Source organism: Egretta garzetta, unplaced genomic scaffold (assembly GCF_000687185.1).
Source record: "Egretta garzetta isolate BGI_Z169 unplaced genomic scaffold, ASM68718v1 scaffold244, whole genome shotgun sequence".
NCBI lineage: Eukaryota > Metazoa > Chordata > Aves > Pelecaniformes > Ardeidae > Egretta > Egretta garzetta.
In genome coordinates, this window is record NW_009259532.1 from 294,804 (window position 1) to 319,635 (window position 24,832).

A 24,832-nucleotide genomic window follows, 5' to 3' on the forward strand; every position below is an offset into this window, starting at 1 on the left:
AGCTCCTCTGCCAGCTCCTTCAGCACTCTTGGGTGGATCCCATCTGGCCCCATAGACCTGTGGATGTCCAGGTGGCATAGCAGGCGAAAGACGGCAGTAACTCCTGGCTTGCTCAAGCCCATCCAAGCTGAAATTGCTGCAGTCACACACATTAAGTGACAGACAGGGAACATAATAATTTTAATTTTTTTATAGTAAGGGCTAAGGTCTGCAACCACAGCATGCTTAACTCCCACGGGATTTGCTGCACTGTGAAAAGGAAACCCTAATGCAAATCATCAATAGCCTGAGCAAGATCTAACACCTGTTATGTGACAACACACAGTAGGATGACTATACAGTCCAGACTGCAAATAACCTAGACTATTTTTAAAACACTTTTTTAGAAATAAGCTTGCAGAGAACCTAGACAAAATCAAAAGCGGAGTCAAAGGGCATCTGAAAAAAGGAAGTAGTAGCGGAGAAAAGATTATTCTGGAGTAAATTCTTGTTAAATCACCTGCACATTTGTGACATGTACTACTGCTACTTTATACTTAAGTGTATATTATACATGTTTTTTCCCCTAATCTGCCAGTTATATACATAAAAATATGACACCTAATCCTAATCTTGACACTCGCTTTCATGCCACCTATAGCCCCAAGCAAGAGATTCTCAACCTTTTACTGACTACCCTATATGTGGCAACATTGAAAAAGGAAAATGCTGTGTCTCTTCCCTGCAGTCTGGAAGACAGATGTCAGCTTCCCGTGCCTGGGGTAATGCTGAAGACTTCAATTGTCCTGCAGAACCCAGGCCACTGCTTTGCCATCTCTGGCAGAAACACACTGAGCATTCAGCTGAAAAGCTTCAACACCAGGAAACCTGGGTTCTGTTCGAACCTCTGCCTCTGACTTACTGTAGCAGTTTCACTCCTGACTTAATTTCCTTCTCTATGAGATGAAAAAAAATTATACTTCCGGCAACCCAACCCAAAGGCGAGGAATGTGTTTGCTAGTTCTTCCATAAGCCATTTTTCATAACAGGGCTATTCTTCAGTCACAGGAGAAAAGTATTCTCTTCTGCAAAGCAATGTAAGGGTCCTAACAAAGTGTATCAACATCTGGGAGCATAGCGGCTCAGTAACAGTTAAATTCCCAGCAGGTATATGGTGCAGCTGGTCAACCTGCCTCTGTAGAGGTAAGGCACTAAATGCACGCTTCTCTACTGACCTGAAAGGATTGGATTGAGTGGGTCATCACAGGATTTAGCTCTACTTATTACTTAAGCTGCAATCAGTCAGGTCACACTAAAACTGAAAAGTACATTCCAAACTTCTTTTAAAATATTTGTTTATTCAGATCTACCCTACCTTCTAGTCTGAAAACCAAATACTTGAGCTCTCACCTGCTGTGAACTGACATAACCTCACAAACTAATGGATCCAGCTTAATTCATGCACACCGAATACTCAGCTTCTTGTTTTTCAAATAGAGATGCCTTTACTAGCACATGTACATTCCAGATCTGAAGTCTCAAATAGGCTCTGAGGATACACAAATTTACCTCCTAGCAAAAGGCCAGCGTAAGATGTGCATTTTTACCATGTCAATTTAGTCTACCGAAGAAAGTAGATGTGCATGTACATTGTTTACCTGTGTAATGTGTTGGGGACATCCAACTACTGAGTGCCACACTAAGACTCAAAGAGGTAAATATATTTCCAGTATTGTTTTATTGTTTAGATGGTTCATTTTTCCACCTCCTTGTTGGCTTAGAGAATACACCTACCATAAAGTGACTGTCATGAGGGCTGGCAGATACTACTTTGAGTCAGCTGCCAGCATGCAGGAATCTTTATGTCAGCTTCAACAAGCCATGGCTTCTAAAATGGAAGTGTTTTGAAGGACTAAATAACTTTTAGTCCATGGCACAACAAAAACTGCTTACAAATTCTGTGCTTAATTTATCCTTTTGTATATTTTCCAACATATAGACTATACGTCTCTTCCACACTAGTGTCAAAAATCTGATTCATCTCATTAAAGCCAACAAAAAACCCCACTGATTTCAGAAGACAGAGACCACACCTACCTCTTCTCATTTTCCTTCCAAAAGAAATCATCTCCTCAGCTGTAATCTCTTTCTTTCACATCCACACGTCACTCAGTCTTGCTGCCCTTCTCCAAAATATTTCTAAAGCTGCTGCAATCTTTCTGTTTGAAAGTAGCCAGGTAAAGAAAAAAATCTGCTAAATGTACTACCAACTGGATTTATATTCCACAGCACATTAAAGGCATAGGTCAGCTAAGTCATTTATGCATGTCACAGAAGTATTACTTAGCATTTCACTGCATCTCGAATGCAACAAATTTATGAAATTTAGAAAAAGAAATAGATCTGCTAAAGCAAAACCAGATTCTATTATCCAAACTGCACAAAACCTAAATGGGCTAGTTCAGAGGCAGAAACTTAATCTTTGCACATATTATATGTATTTAGAAGGTTTCCACTGAGTCATTTCCTAACAGAAGAAAGGACAATACAAGATTTTTAATCCATCATAGAAGCTCAGCGCACTTCATAGAGAAGCAGTAATTACAGAGGTGCCTGCTAGCACTGCTACTGTTAAGGCTGTGTCAGGGGATTCATTATTAACCCAGTTTTCATGGTTTCACAGCTTAGTCACAAAACACCCCTGTACTGGCCTTAAACCACCATAGAAAATTTCATTCCAGAAGCAATTTATTTAGTTACTTTTTCGTCTTGTAGAAGTGCAAAAAGAGAATTCTATCAAATTTTCATGCTTTTCTATGAATATATACCAGTGAGAGAATTAATAATTTTAAAACAGCAAATTCTGACACTCTTGGGTGAAATCCTTATCCTGTTTAAATTAACAGCTAGTTCTCTCGACTGCAGCAGGGACAGGATTTCAATCTCTGAGTTCTGCAGAAGTTCAGATCCTGCTGTCCACAGAGCAGCTCTGCAAGAGCAAGTATCTTTTCAAGTCTCTCCCAGTTGCAACATAATGCAAAACCCCACTGAAAGACTTCAGTGTAGATTGTTACACTCATGCACTGTCTCATGTCTCCCTGTTTTGAGCATTGCTAAGTGTTTCTGATACAAATAGAGATGGGATCTTTTTTCTAGAGAACAACTGGAAGTCCCCTCCAGACAGCTGCTCAACAGGTCTCTAAATATACACTTCAAACGCATCAGCACTGGCTTAATCTCCGTGCCTTCCCAAACACAACCACCACTGACAGTGTAATGTAATACGCACAGCACAGGCCACTATAGTTATAAGAGGTCTGCTCTACTACTGACTGCGTACAAGGGGTATTTGACAAAAGTCTCAGTACTGTTTGTAAATCTTTTTGAAAAAGGACCATCTTTCGCAACAAGGTTGAAAGCTGGCATGAGTTTCCAGGATAAGGCTTTAAACTAAGCTTTTATTTTTAATTGACTCTGCCTATGAATCCTCTGCAAGGTAGAAATCATGGGAAACGTGGTTGATCTGCTCAATTGCCACCTACTCTTTGGTCAGGGAGTTTGGTCAGCTGCAGCTGTGATTTCTCCTGGCTAAGTTTCATTTTCTTTCCCTCAAAAGTTAAGAGTAATTCAAATGGAAAAGCAGCATGTACGTACATGAAAATTCCCTCTGCACCAGAGAGTGATAAACAAAAAACACGAGTCACAGGCTTTCTGTTAAGGTCCTACAGCTGAGCCCCACACATCTGAAGTCTCTAAATAACATGAGTTGATTCAGCCCCAAATGCTTGCTTACATTAGGTAGACACTAAGGCCTTCAGGAACAGCACCTAGAGATGATCTAAACTACCAGGACTGGAGCAAGCAATCCAGTAATTACAATTGATTACAAGGACAGTAATCAAACAATCACTCCAAAAATGGTTTGGTGCTGCAAGATGACTTTTGGCAGAGAGCCAACACTAACTGAGGTAGGATTGCCTTAAGCACCACAGATGACTCTGCTGTGGCTGTCTCTGAACCGAGCCCCTACAATCCAAAATGTCACTATGTGCCTTTTCTTTTACATTTTCACCTTAATACAAAAAAAGGTACATGATGGGTTCTCCAAAATCTAAGGAGGAGTCAAGGAAAAGAAAAAAAGAAAGGATAAAGCCAAAGTATACTGGTACTGAAATTGATTTCTTGTTTTTGTGACATGCCATGCATAGACTTCATGCAGTTCACAAAGGGAAAGAAAAATGGTGAATCTATTAGGTATATAGATTTAATATTCCTCACAAGCAGCTCATAAAGCTTATTATAATATCCTGTAAACAGGAAAAATGTGGAAGCCTGAATCCAGAAGCATGCTCATTACAGAACATCACTTACAAGCAAGAAATCCTAGGCAATTGAAGGGAAGGAAATAGTTCGTTCGATCTCTCCCCATGACCACAAGATGCCACAGTGGCAAACCAAAAAGAAAGTAATTAGTGTTTTGTAAGTGAGCAGGGTTGGTTCTTTCCACCTCAGGCAAACACCTTTATCAATAGGAACAGGAAAAATGCACCTCTTTGAGGCCTCTAGGCTAACATAGACTGTAAAGGTTCAGAAGTCAGAAATATACGTTAGCTACTATACCTGAGAAGCTAAGGAGAATTCACTGTTGTGAAGCAAAATCTTAATAATGTACTTGTATTGTTTCAAAGAAATACATATTTTCATCCTTAAATCATATCTAGCAACTAAACAGACAGACTAATCTAATACACTGTAGGCATATTGCTTTCTGGTGTGGCAAATCTGCTGTTCAAGTGTTGCCTGACAATCCAGGGAGGGTAACCACAGGTCAGTTTGTGTGGGTTCCCAGGTATCTCTGGAGTAACCCAGAGCTGCCAGGTTAGAAAGAGATTTTACCCTCAGGAAGAGCTGCTCAGCAGCTTGGACAAACAGCAAGTTAGTGGGAAGACAGGCTCTGAAACCTCTACAAGCCCCTGATAGACCTTGATATGTTCCAACTGTATTTGGACAACATTCCAGGCTTATTTTAATGGAGAAGAAAAGGAGAAGCAGAACTGTAGTCACATACCTGTAATGCTAGACCAACAGCAGTGTTAAGAAACTTCTCTGTGCATAGATTGATTTTTGAAGCCGCAGGTAGGAGAGAGGTGTCCATGACACATAGGCTGCAGCAAAAGCTGCTTCCCTTCCCAGGATCTGAGCTCAGAGGGACCCTCAGAAGCCAAGAGCCCTTACCCATGAGCTGCCTGGGAAAGCTCCCTGGTGCTCCTCTACTGCGAAATGATTACACATTTATTTCGAGTGCTTTTTCTCCCTTGCATTTGCACTCTCTAATTTGCTGGGTTTGTACTTCTGCCACCCAGAAGTCTGTCTGGGGAACACTGCTAGCAATTTACAACAACCACAGCTTAAATTCTGACACACATGCATTGCCCATCCTATTTCTAAGCCCGGCTATACCTCATGCTTGCAACATAGCAGCAATGCACTTCATAATCAAGATCGATTTTGTTTCTTATGGTATAAGTGATTTTCTTAAAAAAAAAAATCCATTCCCGATATCTTTGCATTTTATTTATATGAATTATTTTTTCCCCTGATATTTTAAAAAAGTATTTTTAACATTTCCTTTTTTGGTCTTCCAATGAACGGAAATGATTATTGAACTTGTAAGGTATCCCAGCCGTGCAAAAGGAATGGGTCAGGAAAAAATAAAACAGGCATAGAGAAAGATCAACTTTGAAAATGAAGTAAGACTTGTTCCACTTTTGTATTTGAGGCCCAAGACACATTTACATTTAGGTTACATCATTATTATTATTATTATTATTTTCTGATTAGGTGTAAGAAAAAAAAAAATCACAATGACAGTAGTCAAATGCTGGGACAGGTTATGCATAAGGAAATCCCTGAAGATAGTCAAAACTTGACTAGATGGGGTCTGGAGCAACCTGCTCTAACCAGACCTGCCTGAGCCAGCAGCTGGACCAGACAACCCGATTACGGAACCCAAGATTACCAAGTACTTATATCTTTCTTATAGTGTGAAAGGTCCACTAAGAGGAAACAAGATCATGAGTATACACAGTCTAATCATGGAAAGCTGCCTTAAAAAAAAGCTGGCCCCATAATGAGAAGCAATCAGACCTGTAAGCTCAGTCTCAGGAATGAGTCTAAAGCTACAATGGAGCTACGACAGGTAAGTAAACACGTCACCTCCCCACATCTCTGCTTCCTCCCGCTTCAGAAGTGAAAAAGTACCTGCCAGGCACATAGGCTCTGCTGCCAAGGAAAAGGTAAGGTCTGGAATAAACACTGCTGTCTACTCCTAGAGGTCTCATTGTAGCAGCTGCTTTTGGTAAAGGAGAGTTGGAAAAAAATCCACAGGCAGGACAATTTTTAAAGAGAGAACACATAATGAAATTAGCATAGATAATTTAATGAAAGGGGAAGGACAGAAAGAAGCATCATTATGGAAATTTAATTAATAAACAATTACAGAAAAAGTATCTATTTCCAGGTTGGGTTTGTTTATTTATTTAGAAAAAGCCATTAGCACTGAGATACAGGAGGAAATTATGCCTGCTACTAATGCGGTAAAGTGAACATCTAAAGTATTGAAAGGGTTGGAGAATAGCTTGGAAGTATAAAACACTATTCATCTGAGGCTCTCAAGATCCTACTACCATTATCAAAGACTTTGCAGAAAGATAGTTCTGCTGGGCAAAAGTGTTTGAACCCTGCAGGGAGACAGTAATTCATCCCTGCTGACCTCACGCTCTCTGAGTAAGTCTATTCTGGCTATAAATGGTGTTCTTGACATCCGGCAGTCCTGTAGCAGGAAACCCTGACCAGAAGCAAGATGACAAGAGGGCTAGATTTACTAGCTAGTTAGCAAGAAAAGCCAATTATCAAATGGATTCCTGCATCATATGTACGTTTTTTCAGAAGGAGGATGAGTTACTACAGCACTACACCACAGATATAATTCTGCTTTCCTCATGGAAGGTCAAATAAGTTTTTCTGCCTAATAAAATGGTCCAAACACCACTGTATGAGTTGGATAAATGTTGCCATAACCATTACAAGGCATGAGACATGGAGTGGATGGCCGAAACCGGACAATGACATAGCTGAGCTGCAACTGAATTTCTGGATTATGTGAAGGGATTTATCCCCCTTTATACTGAGATTTTCCTGTGTTAAGTTGGACATCTAGGAGCCCTTCAGATGCTTCTCTACTGCAGAGAGGTATAAAAAAAGCCTTTCTCTTAGATGTGAAGCAAACTCACTGCTTCCATAAATTAAGAAAAATGCTATCTTTAATACATACACTCCAAACTATGTTTTGATTAATTACTTGCACAGTATGCTTTAACAGGATTAAAAAAAATCCATAACATTCTCCAAAATTAGAAATGGTAAGTTATTGACACTGATATATTCTTTAGAACCTTTAACCTAGTGACAGGCTTGGTCAATAAACTGCCTGTTGAGTTTGCTCTCCCAGGCAAGCCCTTGATTCAACTTAGCCTTTGCTCAGAGACCCATGTCCTTGGGGACCCTATCCTCTCCATCACAAAGAAATGACCTGAAGTTTCATGGTGCTGAAATCTGACACCAAGAAGACAGCCTCCTTGTCTCCTGAATAATTTTTCATCCATGAATTAACTTATGTCTTTAATTATAAAAGCAAGAATACAATACTTGGGTTTTTTTTTTTTTTATTTCATAAGAAAATAACTGAAACAAGGCTCAGTATCTTACCACTCTTTTGGAGTAAAGATGACCTTTTGATACATGTGCTGATACCCTTCCAGTCACAGCTGCTTCCCATTCCCTCTGCATTTGCCTTCTGTTTTTCTACAAAGATAAAGCCACTTGGGCCAAAGTCTGCACCTGGGCTCTCCGTACATGGTTGTACACAGAAGGTGCCGGGCACGATGGCACTCAGGGGCTGTGTACAAACAATTCTTACTGAATTCAGTGGGGACTAACTTGGCTTCCAGCAGCTTCAGAAACATGCCCAACAGGAGTATCCAAGGAGAGAACATAAGTGCCCTTGTGCAATGGAGCAAAGAGAGGGGATCTATCTTCCAGGGCAATTCCACCAAATCCCTAGACAGCGTCATCCAAAACAAACTTTCCAGAAGCATTTAACAGTGGCAAAAATTTATAAGTCAAAGATGACACCGTAATAATCTCTTACTATCAATAGTAGAAAGATTATCAAACACAAAATAACATTATCTAAGTTACACTGATCCATTAAAATAAATTATGTGACTTCAGCACCTGTTGTGCAGAATACTAGTATCCGAAGTTCAAAGCAGCAAAAGAACAGGTATCTGTTCATGCATTTCTCAAATGCTAGGTTAGATGAGAAAAATACAGCTACTAGCCACGCTACTGGATTTCAGGAATCTCTCTTCATTTCCTCAAATGCATGATATGCACTATGGTATCTTGAGAGATACCAAAACTAAAGCAGAAAACACATTAGATGCGCAGGAGCAAGTACAATGTGTCTGAGGATACATACTGCTGACATGACTAGAAAAGCAAAATGCACATGTATGTGAACCCGTATTTTCAAACTTTGGCACATACAGTTAGACTCCTCCAGACCCAAGGTGAAGATGTACCATTCCCCATGGCATGCTGCCAGGTACAGAGTGGTCTGATGTGTCCTCCCAAATCTCCCAAGTTAGGAGAGTTAGTCAAATTAAGGACTGAGCAGATGCGTACAAGAAAAAACAGTAACAGCAATGAAGAAAACAATGTGATAAAGGAAGGAGAAGATGTGATGATGCAGATTCCCCATGCTCTTTTCTCCTGGACAGCTTTTTAAGATCTCAGGAACTCCTATCAGATCTTGGCCTTGGTGTAAGGAGTCAGATGGTTAGGTGGCACTGTACATACCAGGAACTCCTACATGTCTGAGGTGGGGAGCAAGAATGGGAACAATCAGTTATCACCTGATAGCTTTAAAAACATACCTTTATCTAGATCAAAACCCAAATGACATGGTACCATCGTTACTGGAATTCCAGTGATTATCAACCTGGATTGTGGCCCGAACAGAAATCTACTGATGACTAAAGCCAATCATCTCACAACCCTATAAAACAGTGGTCCTAAGTGAGGCCCTTTAAGCAACCCTGGACCGCAGTGGGACACCTCTCTCTTAGAGCTTGCAAATTCTTAAGTTTGCTAAAATCAGAGGTCCATTGCTGAGACAGACAGTGGCACCTGGGCTGAAACCTTTCACTCCTTGAGGCTCAACCCTTGCCCAATGAGAAATGCCAAGACATTTGACAGGAGTATTTCACTGATCTCAAAGGGAATTTTTAACAGGTACACCTTTATATATATAAAAATATAATCATATCTGCATGTATGCATGTGTGAATCAGTTTAATTAGTCTGTAGATGTATGATTCAATTACAAAGTGAGTCTTATACTGCTGCTATATATGTATTCTCCTTAGACATAAACCATTGACCAAGTCTGAGACTAAGACTGGACCTAGCTGCACTTAGACTCCTCTTTGAAAAGGAGCTTAGAAAGCAAGGGGGTCTACTCTGAACCTTGTGACTCAACAGAAGGGTCCTCCTTATCCTCTGCATCCATGATCTCTCTGTGAATAATTTTAACTCAAGTGTAACTTCATTTTCCTTTGTGTACTTCTTCCATGCAGTAATACGAGTGAACCTTTAAAGTTGCTGTTTTGATTAATTTTGTCCAATCACTTTCTTAATGGACTGATGACTAAGTGCTATTAAAATATCACAATAAAATCCTGTGATTTGACGTAAAGGCACAAATAAATTCTAAACTGCTACTAAATCAAATTATGTAAAGTCACTCATCGTGACAGAAGAGAGCAGGAAAGGGCTGTGATTTTTTTTTCCTGCTCTTGTTGTCAAGCATCTTCTTCCCAAGATACAAAATCACACGGTGTGTTGCATCTCACAATGGGAGGCGCGTCCGGAGACTGAGGTACCACCTTGGCACTAGTTTGCACCTGACCTGGGGGCAGGGCATCCTCACCAGGCTGCACTCTTCTGCCACCCCGGGACACAAGATACCAGGCAAAGCTGGGGGTTGACCAATGGTCTGTGTGTCCAGAACAACGGGGTGACCCAGCAGCACTGGCACAACAGTGCCTTTCTTCTTCCATATGCGAGACAAGCCTAGTTGCAGGGGAATAAGAAGGCTGGGACCAGTTGTGTCAGTCTTACGTTCAGTCTATGAGATGCCTCCACAAATCTTTGTCTATCCTAGATAGAGGATCAGCCAGGAAAGAGTCGGCTGTTGGACTGTGAGGGAAATTACTGCTGTCCCTTGACCTGATAACATCTGGGAAAGAAAACAAGCAGATCCAGCATGCCCACAGCTGGCTTAAAAAGAAGAAAAGAGAGGAAAAATCCTGGTTCCTTCATTACCACCTTTTCCGAGGCTCATTCCAACTTTGATGAAGCAGCAACAGCTCTACACAAACCTTTCCCCTCGTTCCAGAAGAAGAGCTTTCAGAAAATCTGTTCCTTAAAGACCAAAAGCAAGAGGAACATACCATGCAGCAGGTCACGTTTATTTTCAGAGTACAACTTTTAAGTAAAACCCAATAGTTCAGACTGCAAACAGACTAGAAGTAGCCTAGAAATACCAGATGAGGCACGGAGTATGGAAACTGAAGTCTCATCTGCAGTTGGACCCATGCACTAGCAAGTCAATTCTTCACTCTGTGCCTCTGTTTCCACCTCGCACCTTTTAATTTATCTTCCCTATCTCAGCTTTGAAGCCCAGCTCCCAAACATTTGCATTGAACTTACACCTTCAAAAATCTAGCCTTAGCTCTCTAGGACAGAAACTGTCTTAGAAAAGAAGATCTACTCTTCACGGGAGACACTAAACACTTCCATAATAAAAAAAATCAACTAATAAAAATTTGAAAGTTAACAAAGAACAGATGTTTGCATCCAAACCAGGTTCCCAAATGCCCCAATACTCAGTGGAATTAGCATTAAAACTTCAGTTAAACGTTACCACAACTTCTTGACTGTTGCCTTGGGAATTAGATGGTGTCCAGTCTCCAATGCATTTATACAATGTCTATGCTTGTTTATGGTTTAGTAGCTGTCCTGGTTTAGCTGGGATAGAGTTATTTTTCTTCATAGTAGCTAGCATAGTGCTGTGTTTTTGATTTAGTACTAGAGGAATGTTGATAGCACACTAATGATGTTTTTAGTTGTTGCTAAGTAGTGCTTAGACTACTTAAGGACTTTTTGAGCTTCTCCTGCTCGGCCAGGTGCACAAGAAGCTGGGAGGGGACACAGCCGGGACAGCGGACCCCAACTGACCAAAGGGCTATTCCATACCATATGATGTCATGCTCAGCATATAAGCTGTGGGAAGAAGGAAGGTGGGGACATTCGGAGTGATGGCGTCTGTCTTTCCAAGTAACCGTTACACGTGATGGAGCCCTGCTTCCCTGGAGATGGCTGAACACCTGCCTGCCCATGGGAAGAGGTGAATGAATCCCTTGCTTTGCTTTGCTTTCATGCACGGCTTTTGCTTTACCTATTAAACTGTTTTTATCTCAACCCACGAGTTTTCTCACTTTTACTCTTCTGATTCTCTCCCCATCCCATTGTGGGGGGAGTGAGCGAGCGGCTGCGTGGTGCTTAGTTGCTAGCCCAGTTAAACCATGACAGTCCTTTTTGGCGCCCAACATGGGGCATGAAGGGTTGAGATAATGACAAATCTGAATGTGCTAAAACGAATTTGTGATAAGCATTCATTATATTAGTCTAATAGTTGCTGGTCGCAATGTTGTTTTATTTGCTCTCAGAGTTGTTGTCCTTGTTCACAGAGTTCTTTTATGTAACACCTGACCTGCTGTATGCACTCCCTGTGCTGCTGGTTATCACTTTTCGCAAGTGGATTAAAGTTACTGTTCTGCTGTACTGTGTAATACTGGCTTATGCTATGATAAAATTGTTGGTCATCAGATTAAGCTTGTATTTGTACTCAGTATTGCTGTCACCTCCGTATTTTGGGAACCATCTGTTGGGAATTATGAATAATTATACATTTTACTTTTTCTCCTCGGAGAGCCAGCCTGTGGGGGAGACACCTTACTCCATCTTCCCCTTCTTCTCTGAGCTAATTACAACAGTTCTTGAGAATTTTGAATATCCTTGTTCAAACCAGCATGGTCCTATTGCTAGGTCTCCTGAATGTGGTTCGGTTTTTACTCAGGGTTAGACTCCTACGTAAATATAACATCCAAAGATCGACTCCTGCAACAGGCACTGAGGCTACTCCAACCTCAGCGACACCCACTGTAGCTACTCGAACTGTGGACACAGGCACTGCGCTACTCAACCCCTGCGACATGCCCTGTAGCTACTCAAACCCCAGCGACAGGCATTGCAGTTGAACCTGGGAACGAACCTGTGCCGGTATCAGTTGCCCCTGGTTTTAAACTGAAGTATGGTAGGTTTAGATTGGATATAAGGAAGAAATTCTTTACAATGAGGGTAGTGAAACACTGGAACAGGTTGCCCAGAGAGGTAACGGAGGCCCCATCCCTGGAAACATTCAAGGCCAGGTTGGATGGGGCTCTGAGCTTATATCAACTTCCAAAAGCAATGCAAAAGATACATTTTCCAGAGACCACCCCAGATGAAAGGACTGATTGTGTATCAGTTTGGGGAACATTTCTGTACATATTCCATAAATACACACATATATGGCATATTGACCATGACCTAGAACATATGCCTTCTACTTGCAGATGTACCAGGATCTCTCAGACATCTGACTTCAGTTGCTTGCTTTTTTTACCATATTTCCCTGTTAGTCAATAGGAATAAATATCTATAACTTCTGCTCTCTGCAAGGCCTATCATCCACCTTTGCTATTAATAAAAATGCAGCAACAACAGCAAGAAATTTAAACAAACAACTGCTGCCTAAACTTCCACATAAAAGTGCCACACAGATGACTGGTTACACTTGGAAACAGTTTTCTTAAGTTGCCAGGTAGTAAAACAATCTACAGAAAGGCCAGCAGATTAACAGGGGTCCCAGGTATTTGTCTACCTTCTGTGCAATTCTGAATAGCGTCACAACTTCCCTCATCATTTTAAGGATATGCTGTAGTTTGACACTGTGCTTACAGGATGACGCTGCATCACACTTCAGCAAAATGGTCTCTTGCACACTCCCTCTTTGTATTGCTGTATAAGCCAAAAATGTGCCAGAAATTTCAGTGAAGCAAAGCATGTTTACCTTCCTGGAAAACCCATTATAGGCTGTTTCTTTCGCTGCAGTGCCCTCCAAGCCTTAACCCAAAGTATATACAACCGTAGTGGCACGTAGCCTCTCTTCCCTCTTCCTTCCTCTCCCCAAACCCCAACCATTTCACAGTTACAGTGGATGGTTACTGTTTATCACTGGCTTTCATAAAAACCCAATTGCTAGACTTCTGCAGAAATGCAAAACTGGCCATAGTGCAACACTGCCTCTGCAGCTGTTAAGGCTTTTTGTTTGTTGGGTATTAATAGGAGATGAGTTCTGTTCTGCCAGCATTCATGCTGTAATTTGGAAGCAATTCCCTCTCTGGCTCACACCAATTACATATCTGTCTGGCAACATTACGTTGCAAGTTTGTGACATGCAAAGTGGAAAGGCATACACTTCTCTGGGAAAGATATTGGTCCTCTTCAAGGTGGAAAAGTAGATCACAAACACAAACATTAAACATCTGTGGTATCTGAAAATGCTGTATCGGTAGGCATTAAGAAATTATCTTTGTTTTTAAAAGTGATAGGGTGCTCTAGATGGTCTTAAACCAGGCTTCCAGCAAATTCAATAGCAACATGTATTTTGCCCAAATACCCCCAAAACATAGAAGCATGCTCCAAAAAGAGAAAACTGTTTTGCATTGTCATTGACCTACCACACAAAAAGCATTTTCTTAACCTAGTGGGATTTTAAATGTACCTGAAAAAGTAAATTTAATGACTCAGACTGGGCAATCCACTGAGAATACTGTGAAAGTATAGCTTAAATGACAGAATCATCTGAAATTGCAGAATTTTAGTTTTATAAAAGTACAAGAAGCGCAGTTAACAAAAAATTGTTTTAATTTCTTGCCATGCAAAATCCTTTGTGTTTTCCCCTCCTGATGCACTTCTACAAATCTCATAATATTGCTGGTTTCTTCTGCCCACAGCAGCAGTAAATGCATGAGTTCTGTCTCGCGTGGTCTTCCAGGTTGATGGTTTTTGCTAGTAACTATCATTACAGCTGTGTCTGACAGAAGATTTCTATTGTGATAATCTGCCACATGAATAAAACAACTTCCAGCCTTTACTCACTCCTATCCCAGGTACCAGATCATTGCATGCAAATCACTGTCTAGAGTGATTAGATGTCAGTATTCTGTTAAGTACCTAAATTGCAGTTTTCTGTATAATGACTACAGGTTACATAGTTAGTGTGTCATATTTCATTTGCTTGTTCACTTTCAGAAATGCGGGAAAGAAGGGATAACTAATTGGGGAACATTAAGCCTTTTGAACAAAATACTCCCAAACATGTTATATATTTGCCTCCAGATTCAAAACATAGAAAATTAGTAATAACTCTATTTACCTGACCTCATTCCTAATGCTTTTTTCATATTAATGGGAGTTTCACTGTTGCACATCAGCCAAACTTTAATACATTTGATTTTTCAAGTTCCTTCATATAGCTCTTTAATAAAAAAAAAGTTCAAAAATGTCTTTTTAAGCTCTCTACATCAAGTGGCTGGCTAGTCACAGCATAAGGCTAATTTCCTTAAATGTGGTATAAAAAAACCCCATGGGGAAGCCTGAAGTCTAGCTGTTGGCAAAAGAAAAACTGACTTCTGAAGTTGGACAGGATGATCCCCACGGTCCCCCAATAATAAGCCTATTTTACCTCGCACAATAGCACCACCAAAAATGTTAAACCTTTATAGATTTCAAGAACAGGAACCAAGCCAATCTGCAGGGGTGCCTTAAGTTATTGGGAACTTTAAAATCTCTATGTAAGGCTGATTCTTTATTTGGCCATATTTCCCCTTTATTGTGGCTCCTACCAGCTACGATGGGCCAAACACTGCAGTCTCTACCGCAACATTTTCTGAAGCACTGTGTGGCTGATAAACTGCCAATATTGACTCATGTGGTGAACAGACACCAAGATACAGATAGTTACAGGAAAAGCAAAAGCAGAAATTAAGGACTGCTTTTGGAAGTGAGCTACTCTTGTTTATAGATAATTAATGCTACAATCAGCAAGACTCCAATCAACAGCAAGTTAAGGGAAGTATAACATAAAGCATAGAAAAACAATATTGATACCTTGAAAAGAAATTACTGTGTCTTAGCTACCTACCATATGCCTTGACAACCAGTAAATAAAAAGACTACCTGTCTCAGGAGGTGCCTGAGCTACAGATTGACAGAAGCTAAGAATAGTCCAGCTAGGAGACTCTAACACTTGCTTACCTTCATACCCTCCTCAAGTCTACACTATTGGCCATTTTTGGAGACAGGACACCAGGCCAGGTTAACTTTGGACCAACAAGGCAATTCTTATACCACGTTACCACTGAACATACCCTTGCCTTCTCCTCCAAGTTCTCTCAGTTCTGCAGTGAATGCCAAAAAAATAAAACTGATTTCTTAGGTGAGTTCGATTTTGAAGACCAGTATCTTTCCAATTCCTGCAAATGTCACCATACCGCGCACTATGTAACATAAAAGGGAGATGTGATCTCTCTCCAAAAAATAATTCTGAAGGAAGGTGGCTTACACCATCCTCTTTGGATAGAAAATATGTGTGGTTTTCAGACACTGTAGTTTTTAACATAACATTTAATCAACCGCAAAGCTGTGTACTTTCATACATAAGTCTCAGCAATGAGCAGGAACCCTCAAATATGCCTTTAGATATATAAAATTCACATATATCAACATTTTTCACTGCTTTAACTTTCCACTTCAATACTCAAGTGGCTCTAATATCTGCATGTGCTGTTATTTACTACTGCCTACTTCATTTTCTCCTGTTTTAATTCTGGACAGGGCAATGATTTCTCCTTGATGAGTGCACCAGTACATAATCTCAGGGCTGAGATTCACAGCCTAATGATGGCAACATAACAAATTACCAAGAGGCAGCAACTCATCAAGTGTGGGCTGCCCAACTATGGTGTAGTATGACTTTGTTTTAAGCATCAGTGAAGGATGGTCATGCTAAGTTGCATTTTCTTACAGTAGGGCAAGTGAAGAATGTAAATGCAATCAATTAACAACAGCTGTGTCTCAGCTAACAGGGGCAACTTATTAAGTGGACATAATTCGTTGTGCAGTTGAGCACTTAATGAAGTGTGGCCCCACCTGAAGAGGCTTTCTCCTAAGCATTTCTCACATTGCCTCTTTCTTTTCTGCTGTAGATTATGCAGGAAAGCTACCAGCAGCCCAGTCCCACTTCCACCCTTCCTCAATAAACCAAGGTACCAAAACCTGTTCAAAACCCAGTTCTGGGATTGTGCATCTCCTCCCCATGCTGCTTTAACAGCTAAAAGAAAGCATGGTCAGTCTCACAGATTAGTAACCTCAGCTCAAAGAAGCAGCTGCAAATTAGAGTCTGTTTTAAAGGTTAGATCCTGTAATGTATTTCTGCCCCACAGCCAGGATGAATAAAAACAATGTTCTTATATATTAAACAATTTCCCATAAATGTATTTTTCAAAACACAGGGTATAAGCATCCTTTATGTCCTGTAGACATTTCAGCAGCTCCCTTAATTCTTTAGAACAACATTCTCAATTTAACGTAGCACTAGGAGTTACAGCCATCAGCAATGCTTCATACTGCAAAGAGATAACCTGTTTCTAGGACTGTAAAATGTCTGCACGTGGCATCCTTGCTGATATCAGATGTTTAAATCATAGATTAATCTAAGTATAACTCATATCCTCTCCAAATCCTTTAGAATTAAGGTAATATCAAAGATGCCCTTGGCTGCTCTCAAATTCAGTCTTAAACAGATATACCTGACTGTCGTGCGATTTATATATGCTTCTGACTTTTGCCCAGCCTGCTAAGGTAGATCATTGGAAACATTGAGTACAACTGAAAAACTGAAATCGCTGCATGCTAGGCTGCTTCACTCTTAACTCCTCCTAAAGGATACATGTAGATCTTTCACCACAAATGTTTGCTGTAGATCTCAGTCCAGCCATTTAAGTACCCTATTTCTGTTTTCCAAAGATGACTGCGAATTACATTCACACTGGCACACGGCAACTCTTTGAAAAGAGGAAGGACTTGAACGGTCAGGTTCACTTTGGCCAGGGATGTGGGACAGCCAAGCCTGGAAATGTTAACTTGCTGTACGAGATACATAGTACTTTGCAGAAGCAAATTCAGTGTTTCTGTATTTTGATTGCTAAGAGGGTGGAAAAGTTACACTGCATTGCATCAGATGCCCTGGGTAACATATGAATATAATGAGGAACAATAAATTTGAAATCAGTGTACCTTGCTGCGACTACATATTGTTATACTTTTATCAGCCTAGATGATAATCAGAACTTGACCCTTTTTACCTCTGAATCCACCTGAATCTGGTAAAAGCCAGATACACCATAAAGTCTTCCAATTAGAAGTCAGTATGAATCTTCCTGGAGTGAGATTATGCCCCCGAGTTCCTCTTTTCCTTAATACCATATTAAAGTTAATGCAGCTCATTACTAATGATACAGTCCAAATAACAGCAAGTGGATTAAAACACTTATTCATAACTGTATAAAAAAAATAATACGTAAATAAGTCAATGTTCCAAAATGTATTTGCTTTCAGAAACTGTGGTTTTCTACTCCATAAAATGTTTCAGTTCTTCTCAATACCTTCAAAGATTTTGGTAACATTTTTGGCCTTTCTTAAAGGACATATTGGACATAAGAACATCTTAAAAACAACTTAAGCAGTTCAATTATCTTTCTGCAGTGACTGAATTATACTGTACCAGGATTAGAAAAATACTTACGCTCCACAAAGTAAGAGCTGGCATCAATCTTCCAGATAATCTGACCACGGTGAGAGCCATTAACGCCACGGTTCTTGTAGTCCAAAAAGTTTTCGGACAAGACCTCATCTATAAACAAAGAAAATAGTCTCATCAAGCGCTTGTTATGACAACATGTATAGCAGAGAGTCAGGCTAAAAATACACCTCTGACTTGACAGAACATACTAGAGCTGCTAGACAGCTTGGCACCACATGTTGAGAAATGAGGTTTTGCACTCATTTATATTTTTTAAAAATGCAGGTGGTCTTAAAAAATCACATCTTTTCTTGAAATGTAATTTTAAAAAAATACATCCCTACAAAATTATCAAAAAAGGAAAGTGTCTAGCTTAGCGTGGATGAACCCCCATCTAATTAAACATAATTATGTAACTGTAAGAGAGAATGGTAGCAAAAATTAATCCCCTTTCTACACCAACTTCCTCTTAAAAAACCCACAGAAGATAGTTATGTGTAGGCATCTGTACTACTCTCATTCATTTCACAACAGATGTGGTTATTTCTTGCAGCATACAGCAAAGGATATCTATTTTTTTAAGAATCCCACTCACTGGGTGTCTTCACAGCTCTCAGTCTCCAAAACTACATGACTGGCAACAAAACACTGTCCCTTCGCAGTGTTTCAAGACACCTACCAGCTGTCAGACTACCAAGCTGATCTTCAGAGAAGTCAAGGAGTAATATATAAAAAAAATTAACAATCTCTAAGAAGTTGCTGAAAACCAAGGCTGGGGAAGCAAATGCCTTGCATGCACAGGGCTGCATGTAAATAAAAGGTGGGCTGGTCATGAGCCTGAGGAGCGGCCTTTTGGTTCACATGAATAAATTTTTAGTCTGCTCCCGAGTTTCACTTTAGACTGCTTCAACAAGCTCTTTTCCAGACCAATCTGCAAGCCCTATAACACAGTGTAGATGTAAGCAAATACGTCCCGGCCTCCAGGCAAAGGCCTGGTTCTTGACCCTCTTTTATCCACTAGCTTAAAAACCAGCCAGCGAGACCATGCTGCAGCCTCAGGGCCGCGCTTGCTGACTTACTAGCTTATGCCAGGCTTTCAAGCAAGAAAAAATGCACATATTGCCACCATACCAGGCCAGCACTTAGGGTTTTGATTGTCACTAAATACAAACAGCGCAACAAAAATAAAATAGGCATATGAAGACATTTACAGCCTGTCAAGAGGGGAGCAGGGCTCACAGGCAGTGGCCTGTGGGGGCCCAAAATGGCCGCCAACGCAAGCGGCTGAAGCAGTGACCCAGGATGGGCCTGGCCATGGCCTTATTGCTCTGGCTTTAGAGGGACGAAATGGAGTTCACAGCTGTGCCCTGCCAAAGCAAAAGGCCATGATCTCTACCTGCAGAGACCAGCCAGCAACCTCCTGGATTTTTCCTCTCAGCAATGAGGACAGTTTTAAAATTAAGAGAGATCTGTACAAATGCACTTTAACCAACTCAACCTTGCTACGGGAACAATCCTGGGTTGGTGCTGAGACTCGGTTCTGAAGACAATTACATTAATTATTAGTCACCCTAAAAGCTAAGGAAAAATGTGAACCACTCAATCCAAGATTAAAGTACATCAATTGCAAACACTGTGAAGCACTTGCTTCGTTATCACATTGGTCAATGAGAAAACAAAGACGATGCCATGCAACAAGGGACACCGTGCCTGAGGACAGATTGACGGTGTGACCAACTGCAGAGCAGAAGAGGCAGCCCAAGTGACAAAGCCAAGAAACTCAAAGAACAACATATATACAGGAATGTAATACAAAGTAGACTTCTAAATCAAAGGAAACTTCACTTTCAGTGAAAGAATAAAGCAGCAAGCAGATGCCAACGTTGTCCCCTTGGTTTTACATGGTTGTCCTCTCAAAGGAGGAAGGTAAGTGGGCTACCAACACTGAACACTTTGCTGCCACTCTCTTGAGGGATTTACAACAGAAATCCGTTTAAAGAGGTCATTAATGATTGCAATGGATAATTATAAATGGCAATGCTATCTACAGTACATCTTCCCTTTGCTGGCTTTTGCTGCTAATTGTCAGTAATTATTTCACTAGCTGTGTTTCATGCTCTGTACTGAAGTGGAAATCTTTCAGCATGTTCACAAAGCACATCCCTGCAGTAACCCTTCAATGGTAAAACCCTCTGGTAGGATTTCTGTTCTTCCTCTGTACTTCATTATAGCTGGTTGTGTCTTCTTTTAGGTGCCAAATTATATATTAAAAAAAGGGCAGATAAGTATACACCGTTGCTCTCAGAGCTTTGGCTTACTAATGACTACCTTCAGTAAAGAACCATCCTGGATACAGATTATCCAGAATTACCCACATCGTTCTGTGGAAGTAGGAACGCTTAAATCTACATGAGGAGATGTAAACCTATGAACGGTCCCTTTTGCTTTGGCAGGGAAAACACTTTAAACTTAAAGGTGAGCACATACTGAAACATTGCATTGAGCTGGAGTCTGGGAACCCTGCCTGGCCCCTTGTCCTGAGAGGGCACAGAAAGCATCAGGCATGCTGCTCTCTGGCTTCATCACTCGTGATGTTTGTCATATTTAGTCTCTGTAAGCTGCTGGAGAAGCTCCAATGCCTGCCATGTTATTAAGATGTATGGGTAATTACCGTTCCTCACTATATATTGTTTATAAAATACCATGCTTGCCTAAGGAGGCTTAGCTGAGCTAGACTGGATGGCCTTTCTTAAGAAATAGCAGACATTTTAGGTCAGAATTTAGTGGCACAAAAGATCCCAGAATCAGATTTAAAATGCTATGTTCATACGTAGTATCTGTGGAGGCCAGCTGGCACTTCCGCTGCATCGGCTGTTGTCTGCTTTCCGCAGCTGGCACAAAGTCAGCGTGAACTCTGCGTCACGCAATCTCTGTAATTTGACAGAGATGTCGACATACGCCCATACCCAAACCAAATCACAGCCCTATTGCGAGCTGAGCCAGCGGGGATGACTGCAGAAAGCCCTTTCCTCCTTTTTGTTGGAGACATGCAGGAAGTCTGGAAAACCAGGCTGAGAAAAAAGACCACTCTCCATATGCACGTCCAAGGTGGAAAACCCCTGAAGGGAAGGGATAAGCAAGCCAGTCTGTGGTTACAGCTGACAGGTGAGACCATGGGAAAGCTGGAGCAAGCTGCTCCCAGCAGTAGCATCTGCACGCTGCCTCCTGCTACGGAGGCGAGAGACAGGGGGGTGGCAGGAAAGACAGTGTCCAGAGCAAAAGGTCAGGTTGCAAAGCACATCAGGGAAGGGATACACACACATGAAGCTAGTCATGCATGCACGGTTTATGGACAGCAGCCACTGATGAAACACAGGCTCAGGCAACAGAAAGGATATTTTAATACAAGTTTATGGAGCTCTGCAATATGCAGGTCACCCCAAGTAGGAGCAGTAGACACTTTAAGGATAAAAACATTTTTGTAAGTAAGGCATACATACAAATGTCATGATTTAGAAATAGAGTATGTGGACCCTTCTCACAGCCAGACGTAAGCCCTGTCTGTCTCTTTTGCAAAGCCAGGTACTTCCCTCTTTCCAAAGAAACAAAATTTATTTTTAGTCCAGTAGAAATTTGTGTTAGTTGGGATTTTAAGCCAGACAAATTTTAGCTGTAGAAAAATATATTCAGGTCCAAAAGGGAAATCTTTCTCTTTCAGTTTTTGAAGGTATGTATTTTTGGAAGGTGAAAGATAAGAAAGAAATATCCCTTGGCAAGTTAAAAATAGCAGAAGTTGAAACTGGTCAGGAGGTTGGAATGTACGAATACGCCTGATCGACCTGTTTTAGTTGGCAGGTGATACTATTCCAGGCATGCTATTCCCTGAACATGGACATTATGCATGTAGCACATTGACAGAGAAAATTGCGCATGTGAAATACACACCTGTTTAGTGCACTACATGTATGTGCATATGTGTGTACATGTATTTATCAATTTTCATGCCATATGTAAGTGAATAGACAATATGGTTTTAAGGAGTATGTCCAAAGGAAAACAGATTTTATTTCATATTTCTACTGAGAATCCCTATAACAAAGGAACTGACCTTAAAAACATGTTGCATCTTAATTCCCTAAGGTAAATGGTGAAATGCTTCATTTCACCTCTACACAAAATGAAGAGCAGAGTTAATGCTGTTACCTTTCATATATTTCAGCCAGAAGCTAATGGCTTTTGACATTTTTCCAATGAAGCATTGTAATGCATCTCCCACCCTCTATTTTTGAAATGAAATTAACCTTTAAACTAGCTCTCTGCTTAGCTGGCAATCCACTGCATAGCCTGGGTTTGGCCCCGCTTGGCCAAAAAGCAAACACTTTGTGATCGCTCTCAGATCTGCAACTTAATTTCCCTGGATAGAAAACAGCTAACTAATTCAGGAAAGCATCAAGTTAGGGAGTATTCGGGACATGCTACTTTTTGAACATCATCAGCTGGTCCTGGAGCTGGAGACAGGGACGGTGAAGGTATCTAAACCGGGGAGCCAGCAGACATTGCTCTCTGCTTCTGCTGCTCTGGGGCAAACGGAGGCTCTTGCTGGTGAGAGGGAAGGCAGCTGCAGACCTGCAAAGCTGCGCTGGGACAGGAGGAGCAGCAGTCAGACCTCCCGCATCTCGCACGGTCCCTAGAGGAAACTGAGAAGGCGATGCACAACCAGGCGCCAGGCAGCCAGGGCCTGAGCAGCAGCCAGAGGGACCGAGGCACACTAGAGGCAAACATTAGCAAGTGCTTTGGGAACCAGCAGCAATTCTGACCGACTGCCTGTCCTCACCAGACCAGACCCCCAAGCACAGCCTTTTACTGCTAAATATATTCTGCGCTGTCACTTCCATGCTGAGCAATCCCAATATACTTCACAAGCACTATAGAGAGAGAGAGAGATAAAGAACCGTGGCCACCAAAGAAAGCTATCTTTCAGATGAAAGACAGTAACCAATTGATAAAAAGTACACTGTTCTTCAGAGGAATTAGGGAAAATGTTGATAAAGGCCACCCCTCAAAAAGATCTGTAAAAAACGTAATGGGGACTTCAAGTGCTGTCAGCAGCCTACACTGAACAGCCAGGACCTCTGTATTTGAAAGCTTGTCTGAAATTCCCACAGAGAAACAAACAGATAGTCAATACATATTCCTCAGAAGGACTGATGGAATTCAGCTATTTGTAACTTGAGTGACCCTTTTGGTCAGTTTGGTTCTACTTAAGAGGCAGAAATGAAAACCCAACTCCTCTTTCTCAAACAGTATTTTGCTGATATATATGATTAGCCTATCTTTCCACATTCTCCAAGAATAACAACTACAAAATTTAGAATAACCTGGGCTACCTTCAAAGAAGCAAATAATTAACATAAGACAGGAACACAGACAGGTGCATGAACTTGGTACACTATTCCAGTCTCTTATCCATCACTGATTTGATTTAGCACTACATGTTACAACACTTGCTTTCTATAAACTTAATGCAATTATCATGTAAAAATAGAAGCTACACTTCAATGTCTTGAACCCTTATGAATAAGAAATGCTGTACTCCTGAAGTTACAGAAGGACTTACAGTCTTTAGCTGAACAAATTTGCTTTAGCTTGAAATTTAAAAGTGCTTTTGGCCAATATGTATGTCTGTACTATAATGACATATGAAGATAGCTAGCAAAATGCTTTTAAAAATCATTTTCTGTACAAAGAGGCCAACCTCTGGTTGATCTGTTTTGCAATTTCCACGGAAAGCTGCAGGAAAGGAACACTGTAAAGCATGGAATACCAATAAAATTATTTTGCAAAATAATACACATGTAAGCCATGGATAAGATTCCTATTTTTGATGTTTCTTCTCTTACCACCCAACTTACTGCTTGAAGAACACAAAATGATGACAGCAGCCTCTACAATTCACATGTGCAGCTTGCAGTGAGTTGTATCAGGCCATGCCAGTGTTTCCTTTTGCAACCCTTTAGCACTGCAAATCTTAGCCCTTGGAAACAGTGCTTCCAAAGAGTTGTATAATACCACAGAAAAAAAAAAAAATTACAAATAATGGCTATCATTATAGGAACATTTTCACTGACTTCAGCAGCTACAGATCGAGCTCTAACGTGGATCGAAACTTCACTGTTAATTCATTTGCCAATTTCTGCTGCAGACAATGAATATACTGCAATTTACAGTTAGCATCCCTCCTTCTATAGCTTCTTAGGGAAAACAGTTCTGAAAAACAAGGGCCTAATCCTTCATCAGTGCTGAAAGCTCAGTCCTTGATCTAAGACCTATGCATGCGCTTTGTTTCAAGCACATGAATGGTTCCATTTTAATCCTACAAAAATTAACCCCCAAATCAGTTAACAAAAAGTAGATTGGGAGGGAGAAAACACGAACAATGAGTAGAGAATAGTAGTGAGAGGAAGACATGGCAAAAGAAAGACCAAAGGAAAGTAGGGAGATAAAAGAGCATAAACTGTAATAAAACAGGGGTGGCGTTGGCAAAGTTGCAGCAATTCTTGGTCACTGATGGCAGAAGATGCTGTCCTAAGCAAAACTACTCCAGGCTCACGGAAAGGCAGGCATGGCACGTTCAAAACCTGAACCACCTAATCTGAAGCGGAAATAATTACACATAAAACCCAAAGGACATCTGTTGTCCACTCCCAAGGACAAGGAGTTACAACTTTCAACAAAACAATTTTACCTTTGAACACCTAG

General features: G+C 40.8%; 1 protein-coding gene across 2 annotated transcripts in view; it reads right to left on the reverse strand.

Moving 5' to 3' along the window:
• HECW1 (HECT, C2 and WW domain containing E3 ubiquitin protein ligase 1) overlaps positions 1–24,832 on the reverse strand; it is a 177,320-nt gene that overhangs the window by 143,763 nt on the left and 8,725 nt on the right. For both annotated transcript variants that reach the window (XM_009637624.2, XM_009637623.2), the window contains exon 2: positions 18,077–18,184. In XM_009637624.2, the coding sequence (XP_009635919.1) occupies positions 18,077–18,184 (108 nt within the window). The remainder of the gene's footprint in view (positions 1–18,076; positions 18,185–24,832) is intronic.